The sequence below is a fragment of the Microcaecilia unicolor genome, chromosome 3 (assembly GCF_901765095.1).
Source record: "Microcaecilia unicolor chromosome 3, aMicUni1.1, whole genome shotgun sequence".
In the NCBI taxonomy this organism is placed as follows: domain Eukaryota; kingdom Metazoa; phylum Chordata; class Amphibia; order Gymnophiona; family Siphonopidae; genus Microcaecilia; species Microcaecilia unicolor.
In genome coordinates this window covers 34,832,546-34,851,668 of record NC_044033.1, presented here as the reverse complement: position 1 = coordinate 34,851,668, position 19,123 = coordinate 34,832,546, and the positions used below count along the sequence as shown (strand labels likewise).

Below are 19,123 nucleotides of genomic sequence, written 5' to 3'. Positions count from 1 at the left end.
CTCTCTCTTATTTTTTTTCTAAGACTGACCTGGGCTCTACTGTGCCTTCTAGAGGCTATCTGTTAATCCTGTAGCAGAAAATACAAGTTTTAAAACTATAGGGAAAAGGGTATGGAGACTAGCTAATAAAGTTTGCTTTTTTTTTTTTTTTAATTTTAACTGTATTTATCAATATCCTACAATTCCTCTTTTAAACCCTAATCTTTAGTTACTAAGCACAGAATAAAATAATGCCACTTACCCACAGAGATGTCCTCTTCTCTCAGAACTTCTCAGAATGTTCTTGATTCCAACATACTAATTGTACGTAATTAGAAAGATCAGATTTAAACCACTGCAAAACAATAGAGGTGATACAGTTTTGTGCAGCAAGTCAAGCAATTTAGAATGAGGTACGGTATTAACACTTTAGTATCCAATGTTCCTATAATAAGCCATATGGGAACAAAATGATGGGAACATTGGACATTAAAGGGTTAAAGGCAACTCTTCAATCCAGTTGAATTCACATCGCATTGTACCTGTGATAAGCCATAACCAGCACATCTTCGACAATAGTCAACAGAAGAGATTCTGTTCTATGATGTTGCTATAATCAGATTGACATTTATACAAGATTTGCTTTTTCTCCACAATATCACCCAGTTGCTCAAAACATTCTTTTCCAACAATTTGGTCAGGAATGAAAGATGTAAAATGGGACGAAATTTTAGAATACCAATCTTCCTGTTTGTTTCATAGTAGGAATGATGACAGCTTTTTTTGAAATCATCAGGAACAATCCCAGTCTGGAAAAAAAAAATTACTGAATAGGCTGCCCGCTGGTAAAAGCTCTTCCTTGCACCACAACACAACAAAAAAATGTTGAAGACCCACTTCTTTAAAAAGCTTACCCGAATGACTGTAATTAAATTTCAAACCAGCTACTTGATCCTACTCCTTACCACTTCCCTCTATCTTTCCTTACCATTCCTTCCCTATCTCTTTTCCTTTCATTATCCCATCTTTAACTCATTTACTACAATTGTATTATTCTTTGCCAGACTTTGTAATTGTATGTATTTACTATGTAAGCCACATTGAGCCTGCAACATGTGAGAGAGCGTGGGGGTACAAATGTAATAAATAAATAATAATAAACAGGATAGAAAGGGAATTGAATCCAAAACTAGAGTAGAGAGTTGCACGGGGACAGAAATCTAACCCATCCCAGCTGCACGTAATCTTCTCCATCTCAGACCTCGACCCACCCAGCCCCTGCTGCTCTGCAGTCACCTTGCTTCCCCCCAAGAAAGAAATCTGCATGAAATATTTATTTTATTATTTTGGCTTATGAAAATCACTTGTCCCTAAAACATGCTCAAAATAATATAATCCATTTGTACAAAAGCGGTGAGGTGAAGATGTGATTCCATGTGCCCCAATGAATGGAGAGTTTAATTTTACTTCCAATCTTGATAACATTAGGCTTCCCAAGGCAGATTACAGCAGTTAAGATGAACCCATCAGTAAATACAGTGGGGGAAATAAGTATTTGATCCCTTGCTGATTTTGTAAGTTTGCCCACTGACAAAGACATGAGCAGCCCATAATTGAAGGGTAGGTTATTGGTAACAGTGAGAGATAGCACATCACAAATTAAATCCGGAAAATCACATTGTGGAAAGTATATGAATTTATTTGCATTCTGCAGAGGGAAATAAGTATTTGATCCCCCACCAACCAGTAAGAGATCTGGCCCCTACAGACCAGGTAGATGCTCCAAATCAACTCGTTACCTGCATGACAGACAGCTGTCGGCAATGGTCACCTGTATGAAAGACACCTGTCCACAGACTCAGTGAATCAGTCAGACTCTAACCTCTACAAAATGGCCAAGAGCAAGGAGCTGTCTAAGGATGTCAGGGACAAGATCATACACCTGCACAAGGCTGGAATGGGCTACAAAACCATCAGTAAGACGCTGGGCGAGAAGGAGACAACTGTTGGTGCCATAGTAAGAAAATGGAAGAAGTACAAAATGACTGTCAATCGACAAAGATCTGGGGCTCCACGCAAAATCTCACCTCGTGGGGTATCCTTGATCATGAGGAAGGTTAGAAATCAGCCTACAACTACAAGGGGGGAACTTGTCAATGATCTCAAGGCAGCTGGGACCACTGTCACCACGAAAACCATTGGTAACACATTACGACATAACGGATTGCAATCCTGCAGTGCCCGCAAGGTCCCCCTGCTCCGGAAGGCACATGTGACGGCCCGTCTGAAGTTTGCCAGTGAACACCTGAATGATGCCGAGAGTGATTGGGAGAAGGTGCTGTGGTCAGATGAGACAAAAATTGAGCTCTTTGGCATGAACTCAACTCGCCGTGTTTGGAGGAAGAGAAACGCTGCCTATGACCCAAAGAACACCGTCCCCACTGTCAAGCATGGAGGTGGAAATGTTATGTTTTGGGGGTGTTTCTCTGCTAAGGGCACAGGACTACTTCACCGCATCAATGGGAGAATGGATGGGGCCATGTACTGTACAATTCTGAGTGACAACCTCCTTCCCTCCGCCAGGGCCTTAAAAATGGGTCGTGGCTGGGTCTTCCAGCACGACAATGACCCAAAACATACAGCCAAGGCAACAAAGGAGTGGCTCAGGAAGAAGCACATTAGGGTCATGGAGTGGCCTAGCCAGTCACCAGACCTTAATCCCATTGAAAACTTATGGAGGGAGCTGAAGCTGCGAGTTGCCAAGCGACAGCCCAGAACTCTTAATGATTTAGAGATGATCTGCAAAGAGGAGTGGACCAAAATTCCTCCTGACATGTGTGCAAACCTCATCATCAACTACAGAAGACGTCTGACCGCTGTGCTTGCCAACAAGGGTTTTGCCACCAAGTATTAGGTCTTATTTGCCAGAGGGATCAAATACTTATTTCCCTCTGCAGAATGCAAATAAATTCATATACTTTCCACAATGTGATTTTCCGGATTTAATTTGTGATGTGCTATCTCTCACTGTTACCAATAACCTACCCTTCAATTATGGGCTGCTCATGTCTTTGTCAGTGGGCAAACTTACAAAATCAGCAAGGGATCAAATACTTATTTCCCCCACTGTATTTATTTAGATTTTGCTCACACCTTTTTCAGTAGTAGCTCAAGGTGAATTACATTCAGGTATACAGGTTATTTCTCTGTCCCAGGAGGGCTCACAATCTAAGTTTGTACCTGAGGCAATGGAGGGTTAAGTGGCTTGCCCAAGATCACAAGGAGCAGCAGCGGGATTTGAACCGGCCACCTCTGGATTGCAAGACCTTTGCTCTAACCACTAGGCCACTCCTCCACGCCATAGGGCAGGAAATAGGATATCCTTACTGAAATTTGGCCATGTATTACTATATTGTGTAGAACAATGTAGAAAAATGAGCACAAAACGCATCCTTTCTTAGTGCTGTTTCTACTAGCAATAATTTTTGAAGCTGTTTTAGTGATATTTTTTATTTCATTCTATTTATATCTACATATGGGAAGCTTTCAAATTATAAAGATGTCAAATTAAAAAAAAAAATCTTTTGTCCTCCACCTTTTAAGCTACTGCCTATCAACTGGAACAGTTTTTGACTTTTTATAGATGGACCATGTGTAGGCAGTTCTTTATTTCTAAAAGTCTTTTGCTATTCTCTTCTATAGCGTTTGCTATTGTTTTGAGTGAACCAGTGTGGTGGCAGTCTCTACCTACTGGCTTCAACCCGTTGGGCTAGATAGCCTCGTACTGTCTCCTGTTCTCAATCTAACCTGCTTGCCCCATTTTTTCCCTCCTCTTTGCACACACACCCTGCATCCACCCCTCCCTACACCAACCTGAAGTCACCCTGGTGGTCTAGTGGCTTGCTTCAGGGCAGGAAAGATCCCCACTCTTTTCTGCCCACTGCCACTGATCTGTCTCACTGCTACTGCTTGTTTAAAATGGCTGCCGAGACTACAAAGTCTTGTGAGGCTGCTGCTTGAAATCTCAGTAGCCATTTTAAACAAGTGGCGACAGCAAGACGGATGAGTGGTAGCGGGCAGGAAAGAGTGGGGATCTTTCTTGCCCCGAAGCAAGCAGCTAGACCACCAGGGTGACTTCAGGTATGTGCAGGGAGGGAAAGCATAGGTCGGTTCAATTGTGTGGCATAGGTCGGTTCAATTGTGTGGTTCTGTGAGACCTGGGTCCATCCTCACGGGAGACCTGGGTCCATCCCCGCGGGATCCCTGTGGACCCCAGTCCATCCCCGTGGGATTCCCGCTGTCCCCGCTCCTGTGTAGCTCTCTAACCTAGAGCTGAGGAATACAAACTCCTAAAATGTTTAACTACCTCAGTCTGTAACTGAATGGAATTGAGACCAAAGGTTCTGAACAGATTTTGGCACAGGATTTGACTTTATAAAAGGATTTTTGACTTTATAAAAGTTTTTTTTTTTTTTTAATATTTAATGAGAAGTATTTATTAAATAATTGCAACAGAACAGCATACAACCCATACTATCATATCAAAATAGTATTATGAAAAAACATCAATATCAGCAGATCCATGTCCTCATAGAAACAGAGAACTCCTCAATTTATCAGTTTTATAAGACAAAACCCCGGAAGCAAAACATTAAAAGAAAGGGGGGGGGGGGGGGGAAGGAGAGAGAGCCTAACAAACCACACCAATCTAGTGCTCCAAAGGAAATGAGAAATGACCTAATTCACCCACAAAATCTAAATTGTGATCCAAGCCCCATATTTTTTCCCATTTATCAAAGCTATTACACCTTATGGCAGTCAATTTCTCCAGCTTGTAAACTTAATACAGTGTGGCTCTCCACTTAGATAACAAGGGAACTGTAGGGCTCTTCCACTTAGAAGCCAAGGTCAGTTCAGCTGCGTGCAGCAGATGACGACCCAAGATACCTTGATATTTTCACAATCCTGGAATGTGCCGGTTCAGTAGATAAATTCGTGGATCCCATGGAATTGTAAAGCCAGTAATCCATTTAATCTGAAAATGAATTATATTCCAAAAGACTGTCACCTTCGGACAGGACAACCAAATATGTCCCATTATACCCCTGACTCCACAATCCCTCCAACACAATGGAGAGGACCGAGGGAACCAGCGGCGAAGACAATCTGGAGTTAAATACTAATGATACAGTATTTTTACATTATTCTCTTTGACATTGGAAGCTATCGTAATTTTAGCTAAAGACTGTTACATGGAATCCCACTTCTCATTAAGATAGGTCACACCCAACTCTTGTTCCCATTTGCTTCTATGACTTAGTTCAGGACACAATTAAACCAATTATCGACACCTTTCTGTAAATCTTTCTGTAAATCAAAATTCAAAGTAGATGGTAAATGAGACAGAACTACAGCTTTTAAATCAATATCAGTTAACTGATGATGTAACTTATTGCATTGTGATTTTCTTTGACTGAGAGACATATCTAAAATAAGAGAATAAAAAATTTAAAAAGATCAGACCAGATATTGGATCAGTAGTTAATGATTTTTAATCCTGGTCTAAAGTCTGAGATACAAAAAAACATCCAAAATATTCCTTAACTGATGCGTAGGGGAGTGAGCAATATGAATGAAACCTAGCTTCTTGACAGAATCGATAAATAAGCCAGTCTTCTCCTGGGAGGGAGGTAGGCTTCTACTGGGAAGACTTCCTTCTGCTACTGGGTAACCCTGTGGGACGTGTTAGGCGGGGGCGCTAAGCCATATGCTTTGGGCTAATAGAAGGCTGATAGTCTACCTGTTCTTGGATTCCCCAGACAGAATGACAGGCCTCTTTTCTGGTAGTTCCCACACATTTTCACGTGGACATTTCCTCCAAGGGATATCTTAAAAATTCAGTATCTTGGTTCCCTGTCTGGTAGCTTCAGTACCCTGAATACTTGTTGATGTTGAGGTAGTATTTCAGAGTTCTGGATGTTTAAGACTGGATTGGCACAGGAGAGTTGGGTGATAAGTCGAGGTTCAGCTGATGGGGAAATCCTACTCTGATCGTTGTCTGGGGTATCGGTTTAGCCCTTCTAGTTTCTGGAGCGTAGGCGGAACTCTTGTCTTCTGAGAAGCTCGGGGTCTTTTGACCTTGGTCATGAGGGGTTCTTGGCCTCCTCCTGTGTCCAGATCTCTTGCTTTTGTGTCTTGCTTGAGACTGATCCATCTGTGGGTCCTGTGCTACAGAATGCTGGATACTGTGTGTTAGTCTCACAGGTGTCTCTCTGAGTGGTTTCCCTAGCCCACTAGCTCAAAGCCAGGAGGTTTGCTTTCTTTCTCTCTCTAGGGAGCTGGAAGAAGCCTGAGCTGATGACTCCAAAGTTATTTCCGGCAGGAAATGAATCGGGAATTTACGTGTCCTATTTGTTTGTATTATAGACGTGAATGTGGTAGATTGGGAAGGGTTTTGTTCTCTGGAGTGGTTGAAATGGGGACATTGATCCTGGTGGAGAGTCAGTAGGTCCAAGTCTAGGCAAGGGCCAGAGCCAGCCAGTTGTCCAGCACTCCAGCATTCTGGCCTCCAGGCAGGCCAGCTACTTTCGCTGATGTGTGAAAGGGCTAATAGCCGTTAGGTACTCTGGTAGATGTAGCAGTGTTGGTTGGGGATGGAGTTTCCTCACAGGTTCTAGAAGCAGCACACATGAAAGGCACCATTTTCATTTAGTGAGAATTCTGAGCCAACATCTGGGACCCTGGAGTACAATGACAGTGGGTATGTGGAGGGGTCCTCATTTAGTGGGCCTCATATTGCATGGCAACCTTTCAAGACTAGCAAGTTCTTTGGCTAAGGTGAGAGAAATTGGAGCTAGAGATTCTGGGTATCCTGGTTTAAGTCGGGGCTGACAGGTGTCCAGTATCTTATATATATATATATATATATATATATATATATATATATATATATATATATATATATATATATATATATTTCTTCTGGGATTCTGGGTTGATTTTTGAAGATTCCAGCCAGTAGAGGTACTTTCCCTTTGCCTCTTTGGTCCAGGGTCTTTCAGGGACTGCCCAATTTCTTGCAGTTCAGTCCATCTTGTCCTGTGTATGAATGGTTCTACTGGTGTTTATCCGGGGTTCAGGTTATTCTTTGTTATGTCCAGTGTTTGGGATGGGCCCTCAGTTGGTCCTTGAAGTGATAAAGGATTTTGTTTTGCTTTTTGTGAAGGTTAACTTTCTGAGGTTTGCTCACGATATGCTAGCGTTTTTCAGGTCTGCTTTGGCAGTGGTATACTGCTGTGTTCCAGGGCTGCCCTACGTCTACTGGTGATGTCGCCTGAAATCTCGGTGGTGTTTGCCTTCATTTGCTTGTTGAGTTTCATAACCTACTTGTCTGGACTGGTCTAGCAGGACTTAAGGGAGGAAATTAGTAGGTAAAATACATTTCATGTTTAACTTCCACCTTTAACTATAAAAGTTAGAGGTGGAAGTTAAATTAATACACTGTCCATCCTTTGGCTTCCGTTTGGATGAATGGATTGTCAGCATCAGGTGCTCTTGCTATTGTGAAATGTACCTAAAAATGAATACTTTGCCATATGTGGTTTTAAATAGATAAAATACTCTGAACATGGAACCCAAGATTTTTATTTGACAGTGTTACAAAACCAGATACAGCCATGGCACAAGCAGTTTGTTTTTTGCTCTCCTGTTCCAGTTCTGCTTTCTAATGATTAGCTAGAAATAGAGATTCACGTGTAAGGATATAGTAGTTTTTTTTTCCTCCCATATTTCCCTTAGGAAACGATTATATATGGAAGTATTTGAATATACACGTCCCATGATGCATCCTGAACCTGGCAAATTCTATCAAATCAATCCAGAAGAGTATGAGCATCCGAATCCCTGGAAAGAGAGTTTCCAACAATTGGTATGAATATTTGATTTGAGAAACAAAGCAATATTTTGTTTTACTTGTTTACTCAATGTAATACACTTTTTAAATTCATTTTAAATGTTTTACATTTACAGCAGCTTATTCTCTGAGGACAAGCAGGCCATAATACTCACAAGTAGGGTAATGCAACCCGCCTTGCCCAGTCTGGAGCTTATTCCAATCTTGAAAGGGATTTGTGGAGCATAAGTCATACTTCACTGTGCACGTGCATTCCTTCTAGACTGCCGTGAGAGCGCGATAACTGCTATTCTTTTTTTTTTTTTTTACTGTGGAGGGGAGTAGGTGCCATTTTTATCTCTGCTTCTCAGAGCCTGGTTAGAGAAAGAGCTTGATTGCTTTTTTTTGCATTTTACGCTGTGTTTTTCTGCTTTCCCTGTGTTCGGATTTTGTCCTTTTCTCTTCCCTTATTTATTGTAGTGATTTTTTTATCCCCCGCTTTTAAGCTTCCTTTATTTTTCCATGCCACTAGGCTGCGTTTAGGCTTTGACTTCGCTTTGGTCCCCCTTTATTTTTTCTCGGGTGCTTTGCCCTTCTTTTTGGCACCATTGTTTGATTTGGCCGTGGAAGTTTTTCCTTCCATGTCCATGAAAGTTCTCAGTCGCTTTAAGCGCTGTGTTCCCGGTGCAATAGGGCCATCTCTGGTACAGACACCCATTGTCTTGTGTTTTCATATGAAGAAAAGGACTCGGTTGGCCAGAGAAACTCAGTGAGATGATTTTTGGAGCTTGGTCCGAATCCTCAACGTCTGCGTCGTCATTGACTGCATCGTGTCTTGCATCAGGAGCATCGGTCCACACAACTGCTAGACCTGCTGACACTGTGAGCAGTTGTGCATCGAGTGGGTCTCCACCTGCCTCAATGCCAACTGCTGTGCAGGGCCCTTGGGACCGACTTGTATCAGACCTAACCCCAAGGCAAAAGGAGGATTCAACATCACTCTCGTTGGCACCGAGGAGCCTTGATGACCGGCTTAAAGCGAAGGCCAAGAAGCATTAGCATCAATCCCCCTCGACTCACGATGCCAGGAGCTTGAGGGCACCGAGGGATTTGTCACCTGAGAAGTGTTGGTGCTAGGTTGGACTGCTCCCCCTCCATACAAGAGGTGCCAGTGTGGAGGTCTCCATGCAGCCAGGTCCAGCCTCCTGTTTTGACCCCAGCAGTTCTGCAGCATGTCTCTGAGCCGATGCCCCAGCCTTTCTTGGTGTCGGCCCTCGATGATAGCATCTGGGCCTTGCTCCTTGGGCTGCTGGCTGTCTTTATACAACAGAGTGCATCGGTGTCGAGGGTGCTTGCACAACCATGCCTCCAGTTGCAACCCTACTTGGCCCTCAGCCTGTGGTGAGGCCTCCGACGCAAGTGTCGTCCAAGTTGACATTCGCTTGATGTCGGTGGAGGAAGCCTTGCCAGAGCGATGCAGGAGCTGACTCCTCAGCGCCCATCTTGAGAACATGGCTCCTCTAGGTCAAGGTAGGCTCGGTCTCAGCCTTCTCCACAGGAGGTCTTAGCTGACACCGATGAGGAGTGCTCTTGGAAGTCAGATGGTGACCCTTGATACTTCTCAGAGGAAGAGTCTTATGGGATACCATCTGACTCCTCCCTCTACAGGAAAAGAGAAAGTCTCCCCCAGAGATCCTTTCCTACCCCTCTTTTATTAAGGAAATGGCGGCTGCCATTTCATTTCCTTTAGAAGTGGAGGACGAGCCCAGGGCTAAGATGCTTGAGGTCCTGGACTGAGTCCCTTCCTAGAGAGGCTGTGATTGTCCCACTTCATAGTATCTGGCAGGATGTTCTTGTGTTGAATTGGGAGTCCCTGCTGTCTGTCCCAGTACTCCCCATAAAGATAGACACCATATACTGGATTCAGAGTACCTTGGGGTTTGATAAGCCGCAGCTGCCTCATCATTCCCTAGTATTTAAATCTGCCCACAAAAGGGCCAAGAGTTCTAGAGACCAAGCCTTGGCGCCTCCAGGCAGGGAAGCAAGAACCTTGAACTCTTTTGGGCGTAAGATGTTTCTGGCCTCTATACTTGTATCACATATTCAATCTTACCAGCTCTTCATGAGCATATACTTGCAGGACTAAGTGCACAAGCTGTTAGATTTGACAGATGCTCTCCCTCTGGAAAAGAGGCCAAATCACTTTGCCAGTTGATCAAGCAGCAGAAGGCATATCGTAAGTTCTTATCCAGGGATGCCTATGACACTTTTGATGTGGCATCCAGGATCTCTGCCCAAAGTATAGTGATGTGCAGACTCTCATGGCTTCATGTCTATGACTTGGAACCGGCAGTTCAGCAGAGGTTGATGGATGCTCCATGCTGGGGGGATAATCTTTTTGGAGAGAAGGTTGAGGAGGTTGCTGACCAAATCAAGAAACACACTGATACAATCCATTCTCTCTCCTGCTTGGGCACCTTAAGCATCTGCCTTCTGCTCTAGGAGGTATTTTGGCAAGTTGAGGCAGAGATATAGATATGCTGCCTCCTCTGACCTGTTTCAGCAGGCTCAACCCCAGCATGCTCATTCCTGTCAACAGTGTGCACCTAAGGCCCCAGCAGCTCACCAGTTGAAGCAGGAGGCGAGCTTTTGACTGGCTGCTACAGAACATAACCACAGTAACAGTGACTGTACTGGTTGACTTGCTGGTCGGGGGGGAGGCTGAAGTTTTTCCACGAAAGGGTGGCCCTTGTAACCTCTGACCGGTGGGTTCTTCAAATAGTCCATCTCAGTTACGCCCTGCATTGGCGACAAAGACTACCAAATTGCCCACGAGAGCTCATAACTTCAGCTTTCAGCATGAGCAGGTACTTGCAGAGGACTTCTGAAGGCCAATGTGATCAAACCCATTCCACCAGAGGAGGAAGGGCAGAGGTATTTCTTTGTGCAAAAGAAGACAGGGGGTTGTGTTCTATCCTAGACCTAAGAGCCCTGAACAAATTCCTGGTCAAAGAAAAGTTCAGTATGGTTTCCCTGGACATCCTTCTCCCCATGATTCAGGGAAACGATTGGCAATGCTCTCTGAACTTCAAGGACGCTTACACTCACATGCTGATACTCCCAGCCCACTGGAAGTATCTATGATTTCAGCTGGGAACACAGCACTTCCAGTACCGCGTGTTGCCTTTTGGCTTTGCGTCAGCTTCCAGGGTTTTTACCAAATGTCTAGCAGTAGTTGCAGCATTGCTATGCAGACTGGGAGTCTGTGCTTCCTTATCTGGATAATTGGCTGGTGAAGAACATGTCGAAGGAGGGTGCTTGGGAATTCATGTGGAGAACTATTCGGGTACTACTTCCCAAAGTCCCATCTTCATCCTGTCCAGCAACTGAAATTCATAGGAGCCCTGTTTGATACACAGAAGGTTCGAGCCTTTCTCCCAGGGACAAGAGCGGACGCTCTAGTCACACTGGCTTCTCGGATTTGATCCTCTCAGCAGATAACGGCTTGGCAGATGTTGAGGTTGTTGGTCTACATGGCGCCCACAGTTTGTGATACCCATGACACATCTTCACATGAGAACTGTTAAGTGGACCCTGGCTTCTCACTGGTACCAAGCCACAGGGAGTTTGGAAGATGTCATGAGAGTGCCTCCAGAGCTTGCTCGCTCTGTTGTGGTGACCATTGGTTCCAATTTGACTCTGGGACTTCCATTCCAAATTGCTGAGGATGGGTGCATCTTGCCTGGGGTGGGGAGCTCATATAGGTGGGTTCCACACTCAAGGTGCTTGTTCCACCCAGGAAACAGATCTCCAGATCAATCTCATGGAGCTTTGTGCTATCTGGCATGCTCTAAAGGCTTTCAGAGATCGTCTGTCTAACCAAATTATACTCAATCAAACAGACAATCAAACAAACAATCAGGGGGGCACCGGATCATGGCCTCTCTGTCAGGAGGTTCGGATGTGGAGTTAGGCGCAACAGCATAGTATCACCTCTGCACCACTTATCTGGTGGGCAAACTCAGCAGCCTGGCTGACAGACTGAGCAGGGTCATGCAACCACATGAGTGGTCTCTCAACATGGGTGTTGCCCGGGAGATCTTCTGAGTGTGGGCACCCCCTCAGTTGATCTCTTTGCCACTTAGATCAGTTATAAAGTCCATCAGTTCTGTTCCAGGCTCCAGGCCCACGACAGACCAGCGTCTGATGCCTTCCTCCATCATTGGGGGGGGGGGGGGGGGGGGGGGAGGGGCAGGACATCTGTATGCGTATCCTCCCATACCCCTCATGGGGAAGACTTTGCTGAAACTCGAGTGAGCCTGTGGGTCTATGATCACCCCTTACTGACCTCAATAGATGTGGTTCCCTCTTCTTCTGGAGTTATCCTCTGAAGAACCATAGGGATTGGCGTATTTTCCAACACTCAGAACGAGGGATCTCTTCTACATCCCAACTGCCAGTCACTGGCCCTCACGGCCTGGATGTTGAGAGCCTAGAATTTGCTTCCCTGTCTCTTCCTGAGGGTGTCTCCCGGGTCTTGCTGGCTTTCAGGAAAGATTCCACCAAGAGGTATTTCTCTTTTTTCAAATGGAGGAAGTTTGCCGTCTGGTGTGAGGGCAAGGCTTTAGGTCCTAGTTCATGCCTTACATAGACCCTCTTGAATATCTTCTACACCTTTCTGAGTTTGGTCTTAGACCAACTCTATAAGAGTTCACCTCAGTGCAATTAGTGCTTAACATGTAGAGGGTAAGCCCATCTCTGGACAACCTCTAGTTGGTTGTTCATGAGAGGTTTGCTTTTGTCAAAGCCCCCTGTCAAACCTCTACCTGTGTCATGGGACCTCAACACTCTCCTCACCCAGCTGATGAAAGCTCCTTTCGAACCACTGGATTCCTGTCATCTGAAGTACTTGATGTGGAAGGTAATTTTCTTGATGGCTGTTGCTTCAGCTCTCAGGGTTGGTGAGCTTCAGTCCTTAGTGATGGATGCACCTTACACAAAGTTTAATCACTCTGCATGCACCTTAAGTTCCTGCCTATGGTTGTGTTAGAGTTTCATCTGAATCAGTCGATTGTCTTGCCAACATTCTTTCCCCATCCTCATGCCCATCCTTGGTGAGAGCTCTTTGTACGCCTTGGACTGCAAGTGAACATTGGCCTTTCATTTGGAGCGGACTAATCCCCAAAGACAGTCCGCCGAACTTTTTGTTTCTTTTGATCCCAACAGAATGGGTTTGCCATCGGGAAATGCAAAATCTGTAATTGGCTGGCAGATTGCAATTTTTCACTTATTCCCAGGCTGGGCTGACCCTGTAAGATTGTCAATGCTCACAATGTCTGAGCCATGGCTGCGTCAGTAGCCCACTTGTGGTCAACCTCCGTTGAAGAAATTTGCAAGGCTGCAATTTGGTCTTCAGTCCATACATTCATATCTCATTACTGCTTTGAGTAGGACACCCGATGTGACAGTTGGTTTGGACAAACAGTACTGCAGAATCTATTTGAGGTCTGGAATCCAACTCCGCCCTCCTAGGCATGTTTTGATCTGTTTCAGGCTTTACTCTCACATAGTTTGTATATAGTTTCAGATTGATGTGTATTGTTTCCTCACTGTTGCTATGCCCAGGTGACCTATGGTGGTTGTTTTCTGCGAGTCTGGTAGCTATGGATTCCCCATTTGAGAGAATTTATGGCCTGCTTGTCCTTGGAGAAAGTGAAGATATGTACCTGTAGTAGGTATTTTCTGAGGACAGCAAACCTTACGTTCTCACAAACCCTCCCACTTCACCTTGCAGTTGTCTCCTGTTTTATTTTTTTATTATGCTATAGTATTGTACTGCGGGTACCGTGCTCTCGCAGTGTGTAGGAAACCACTTTTCCATGCGCACTGGAGCATGACTCTCGCTCCACAAAGCTCTTTCAAGCTTGGAATAAGCTCCGAACTGGACAGTTCGGGTCCTGTTATCCCACTTGTGAGAATAATAAGGCCTGCTGTCCCCGGAGAATACTTGCTACAGGAAAGTATCTTCGCTGTACTGCCAGAGCCTGAAAGAGTCTAGCAATTAATTATGCAGAAGGACAAGGGTATTACTTTAACATATGCTTGCTGTAGAAAGAGTAGGATATAATTCATAGGGTATTAAATATGTTAGTATTATCTAAAGAGAGAGATCATGGGGGGGGGGGGGGGGGGGGGGAGTACACCTAGGGCAGAACATTGGTCAGCAAATGGACTTGATACAAAGATCTAAAGCGGGGGTTCTCAAACCCAGTTCTCTGGACACACCTAGCCAATCAGGTTTTCAGGATATTCACAATGAATATGTATGAGAGAGATTTGCATGGGGTGGAGGTAGTTCATGCATATTTATTGTGGCTATCCTGAAAACCTGACTGGCTAGGTGTGTCTTGAGGGCTGGGTTGAGAACCTCCAATTTAAAGCAATCATTAGGGAACAGTCATTGGATCAATGTGGCTTAGATAGAAACGAAACCCAGTATGATGATATTGGAACATGGGTGGATAAGAAAATGTTTACTCACTGTCTTTTGTAACTTGCTTAGTGATTTGTGCAGGTTTGCTGAATGTTCTTTTTTTTTTTTTTTTTTTAAGAGACGCTGTTCAATTTTATTATTGGGTCCAATGTTCCCTTTAGGCAATGTGAGTGTCCTCCAACCATATTTCTGCCAGTGGAGGATGATTCTTCAATATCATCTTTTTAATCTCTAGGGACAGGCAGGTTCCCCGAAGTCCTGCAGAGCTTGCCTGGTTTTCACTGTTGAAAATGTGATATTGAAACAGCACCCCTGTATCTCAAATAATCAAGGACCATTAGGAAGAATTAGACCTTAAGGAACCCCACACTAGACTGCTCTGTAACCGTAGGCTGTAGTTACCCTAATTTGTCAGGATTTTGGCTTTACTGATTCTCCTTGATCAAGGGGGTGGTATCTGTCATTTTAATAGAAAATGGCTTATGCAGTTAGTTTCATAGGCAGTGCAAGCTACACTTAAAGCAGGGTGCTTCATCCAAAGGAAAAACTTCCCCAGCTGGGAGAAACAAATGGAAAATATGGTTGTGTCCAACTGTACTTTTAATCTGGTAGCTCCTGTCTGTATTGGGCAAAGGCTAGCTTTCCCCTCCAGATCTCAGGCCCAGATGCTCAAAACTCTGGTGCTGTACTGAACAGTGCTGGAGAAATAGCGCTGGAACAGTGCTGAAGAAAATCTCCCTAATGCTCAATGCTAATGAGATGCAAATACAGCACACTCATAGTGTTGAAGATTAGGCACATGCACTCAAGAGTTGATATTTGGGGGGGGAGGGGGGAGGTCTTGGGGGTCTACTGGGGCCAGGCTGGGCTTGCTTCTTTTTTTTTTTTTTTAATAGAATAAGGACTGCTGGACACCCTAACACCAGCTTGAGCTGGTGTAAGTTTTGCAGCGATACGGGCACCCTTCTTCCTCGTTCTGTTCTCTGAGCATGCTACTTGCGTGACAGTGGGCAAGTAGTTGTTTCTGGCGGTAAGGGCCTCTAAGCATCTGGCACTAGCAAATGTGGGCTCTAGTCTGGCGCTAATTGCCTCTGTCGCCCGCGTCTACTTCTGAGCATCAGGGCCTCAGTTTTGTGAGTTGGCAGGTCTTGAAGCTATGGGTCTGCTCCAGTGAATTGAAAACAGTTCAGTGATTCTTATGGGGCTCTCAGCTCTTCTAGTGGGATTCTTGTAGTCCTTTGTTATCACCTTGTTAGGAAGAGACATAACACCAAACTGCAGACAGGCTGTCTAGCTCTCCCTCCTCTTCCCTGCCTTGTCCTTTTTAAACTTGCCTGTCTGTCATATAGCATGTCAGAATGTGGTCTTAGAGTTTTGGCCCCCCTCTCCCCCCCCCAAAGCAGCGTTGTCTTTATTTGTTACATTTGTATCCCATATTTTCCCACCTATTAGTAGGCTCAATGTGGCTTACATAGTACCAGAGAGGCGTTTGCAGACTCTGGTGTGAACAAATACAGGGTGATGTTATGGTAAGATAAAATTCATGTGGTAAGTTTTTAGTGTTTTCCGGAAGCTTAGGTGGTTGTATGTCGTTTTCAAGGCTTTTGGTAGTGCGTTCTACAGTTGTGTGCTTATGTAGGAAAAACTGGATGCTTAGGTTGATTTGTATTTAAGTAGTTTCCTACTGCTTTCCTTCTTGGAAGATTACTTGGGATACCCTCTATGTTTGCTCGTAGGTAGACTCCAAAACTCGTAATTCAGTTGTTGTTTCAGAAAACAATCAGGATTTCAAATATATACATTAAAATATACCTTGTTTTATATTTTAGTACAAAGGAGCACATGTGAAACCAGGGTTTGCAGAACATTTCTACAGTAGCCCTGCAAGGTACAAAGGAAGAGAAAATATGTTGGTAAGTTCTTGAATGTACATTGCGTATGAAACATATCTCAAAGCTGCTTACAGGAAATATGTCTGAACCAAATAAATGGACATGTTTTTATAAGTGGTGGATAGATGTCCTATATTTTGAAAATTTCTTGTGTGACTCTAGAAGTGAGGCATGTAATATATACACAGTGTAACTAGTAATTACGGATCTTGTCATGGTGGTAGAATGTGTATACTTAAATGTACAAATAAAGAAAAGAAAGCAATGCTTTACAAATTGATGACTTATGCTTAATCAGTGTTGCATGTATGTATTTTAGTGTTAGATGTTACACAAGGATGTTTCACAGTAAGATATTGTTTTTCATTCTACTGTAGTATTATGACACTATTGAGGATGCTTTGGGAGGAGTCCAAGAAGCTCATTTTGATGGACTTATCTTTGTCCATTCTGGTATTTACACGGATGAATGGATATACATTGAATCCCCCATCACCATGATTGGTGCAGGTACTTGATTTGCAAATAATCTTTTATCAGAATTTGTATTTTATCTTTAGGTTTACAGATGTAGATTTGATTAAAAAATTCAGTGATCTAAATTATTTGATACTGTAACTTAATATGTGAAGATAGAAGTGCTTTATTTGGGAAACAAATTATTGAATTGTCTCATATGAAACTTCCTTTTTCCAACACAAGGCAGCAGAGATTAATGTGCAAGAACATAAAAATTGTGTAATGTGCGTCATTGACACTTATTGGTGTGCGTTTTTGTTCATAGTTAAGGAACTATTACTTAATGTACATGTTTGGTTAAGATTTGAGGTATATAACGTTTTAATATGTTTGATTTTTCTTTCCTATTGCTGCTGCTGCTATGAAGAGACTTTATACATTTTGTAATAATATTAAAATTGTTTGTTTACAGCACCTGGAAAAGTAGCTGATAAAGTCATAATTGAAAACACTAGAGATTCTACCTTTGTTTTTATGGAGGGCTCAGAAGATGCTTATGTTGGATATATGACCATCAGGGTAAGAGATCTGAGCTGTGCTGTCTTTGATTTAAGCATATGGTTGTAATGCTTTGTGCTAGCAAACTATTCATTTTTTTTCCTTCAGTTCAATCCTGATGATAAATCTGCTCAGCACCATAATGCACACCACTGCTTAGAGATCACAGTAAACTGCAGTCCTATAATAGATCATTGTATTATTCGCAGTACTTGCACAGGTTAGTATCTTCTCCAATTTAATCTTAATACTCTCAGGTATAGAATTACAGTAACCCAATGGTTTATGGTTTATTAGGCTTGATATATAATCTTACATCAAAATATATAACAACTAGTAAAACATGCCCGTTTCTGACATAAATGAAACGGGCGCTAGCAAGGTTATCCTCAGAGTTCCAGCTTATCCCCCTCTCCTCCTCTCCCCCCCCTCCCGAGTTCCATGCCCTCCTCTCCTTTGAGTTGCAGACCCCCGCGCCTCCCTCCCTCTCTCACCTCCCCTCTGAGTTCCAGACCCCCCTTCCTTCCGAGTTCCAGGCCCCCCTCCCTCTCCTCCCCTCCCTCTCTCTTAACCCCTCCCTCCCTCTCTTATCCGAGTTCCAGACCCCCGCGCCTCCCTCCCTCTCTCTCTCTCCCCCCCTCCGAGTGGCAGCCCGATCTGCGTTGCCCGCCCTCTTCTCCCAGTCCTCTGCCTGCCCCTCGCCTTCCTGCATGCCGGCCTGAATTTAAAAATTCTTACCTCGGGGTCCGTCGGCAGCAGTAAAAGGTGAGCAGGCACAGCTCTTCCGCCTGCCTTCCCTTCTGTCTCAGCTCTGCCTCTGGTCCCGCCCTCATTTCCTGTTTCCGGAGGCTTGTCTTTTACTGCTGCTGGCGGACCCTGAGGTAAGAATTCCAGGTGGAGGCGAGGGGCAGGTGGAGGATTGGGAGAAGAGGGCGGACAACGCAGGTTGGGCTGCCACTCGGGGAGAGAGAGAGAGGGAGGGAGGAGAGGGGGGCATGGAACTCGGAGGAGAGGGAGGGAGGGGGGCGGGCCTGGAACTCGGAGGAGAGGGGGGGCCTGGAACTTGGAGGACAGGGGGGAGGGAGGGGGGGGGGGGGCGATTCTCCCGCAATTGAATCCTCACCTCCAACGTTCTGTGCTGGCTGGTGCTGGTTTCCCTTCCCTCTCATTGATCCGCCCTCTGATGTCATCACATTCCGACGCGAGGGCGGACCAATGGGAATTTTGTTACGAACCCAGGCATCCAGACGTAGAACGTTGGAGGTGCAAATTATTATATAGGATATTGATTCTGTGGTTTGACAGGATAGCAATATTAAAATATGCAAGCTTTGTCATAAAAATATTATTTTTGCTGCATTGTGCATGCTTAAAATAACTTTCATTCTTTCACATGTTTAAAGTTTCATACCATAAGGAGTTGTGTGTGATTTTTGTTTGTTTGATGGTGGTGGGGGGGAGGGGAGAGGGAGGCATAATTTTCTGTGCTTTCAGATTAAAGTGTGTTGGCATTTCCATAGCACACCGCCAGACCGGCACAGACAAATGGGTTATATATATGTACCAGCAGGTGGAGACTGAGAAATACTGACTTCTAAGTTATCCATAAGTGGGTTGTGCAGTCCCTCTAGAGTCAGTCTGTTTTAGTCTCCAGCAGGTGGAGATGGTAAGTTTGTGTAGTACCAGTCAGGAGATAGGCCGTAGATGAGGAAAAGGGGTTCCTTCTCCTCTGGTCTTTTGTGAGGTCTTTGGTAGAATACTGCCAATTAAAAAAAAAAAAATAACAAAAAAACCCAAAAGAGTACTTACAGCTGTTACTGTTCTGGTGGTGCTTTCTGCAACCTTAGCCCT

The 19,123-nt window shown here is 44.3% G+C and overlaps 1 protein-coding gene across 2 annotated transcripts in view; it reads left to right on the top strand.

Annotated features, from left to right (window-relative positions):
- FBXO11 (F-box protein 11) overlaps positions 1-19,123 on the top strand; it is a 263,583-nt gene that overhangs the window by 131,575 nt on the left and 112,885 nt on the right. For both annotated transcript variants that reach the window (XM_030195827.1, XM_030195826.1), the window contains exons 5-9: positions 7,777-7,906; positions 16,193-16,276; positions 16,633-16,765; positions 17,187-17,293; positions 17,381-17,492. In XM_030195827.1, the coding sequence (XP_030051687.1) occupies positions 7,777-7,906; positions 16,193-16,276; positions 16,633-16,765; positions 17,187-17,293; positions 17,381-17,492 (566 nt within the window). The remainder of the gene's footprint in view (positions 1-7,776; positions 7,907-16,192; positions 16,277-16,632; positions 16,766-17,186; positions 17,294-17,380; positions 17,493-19,123) is intronic.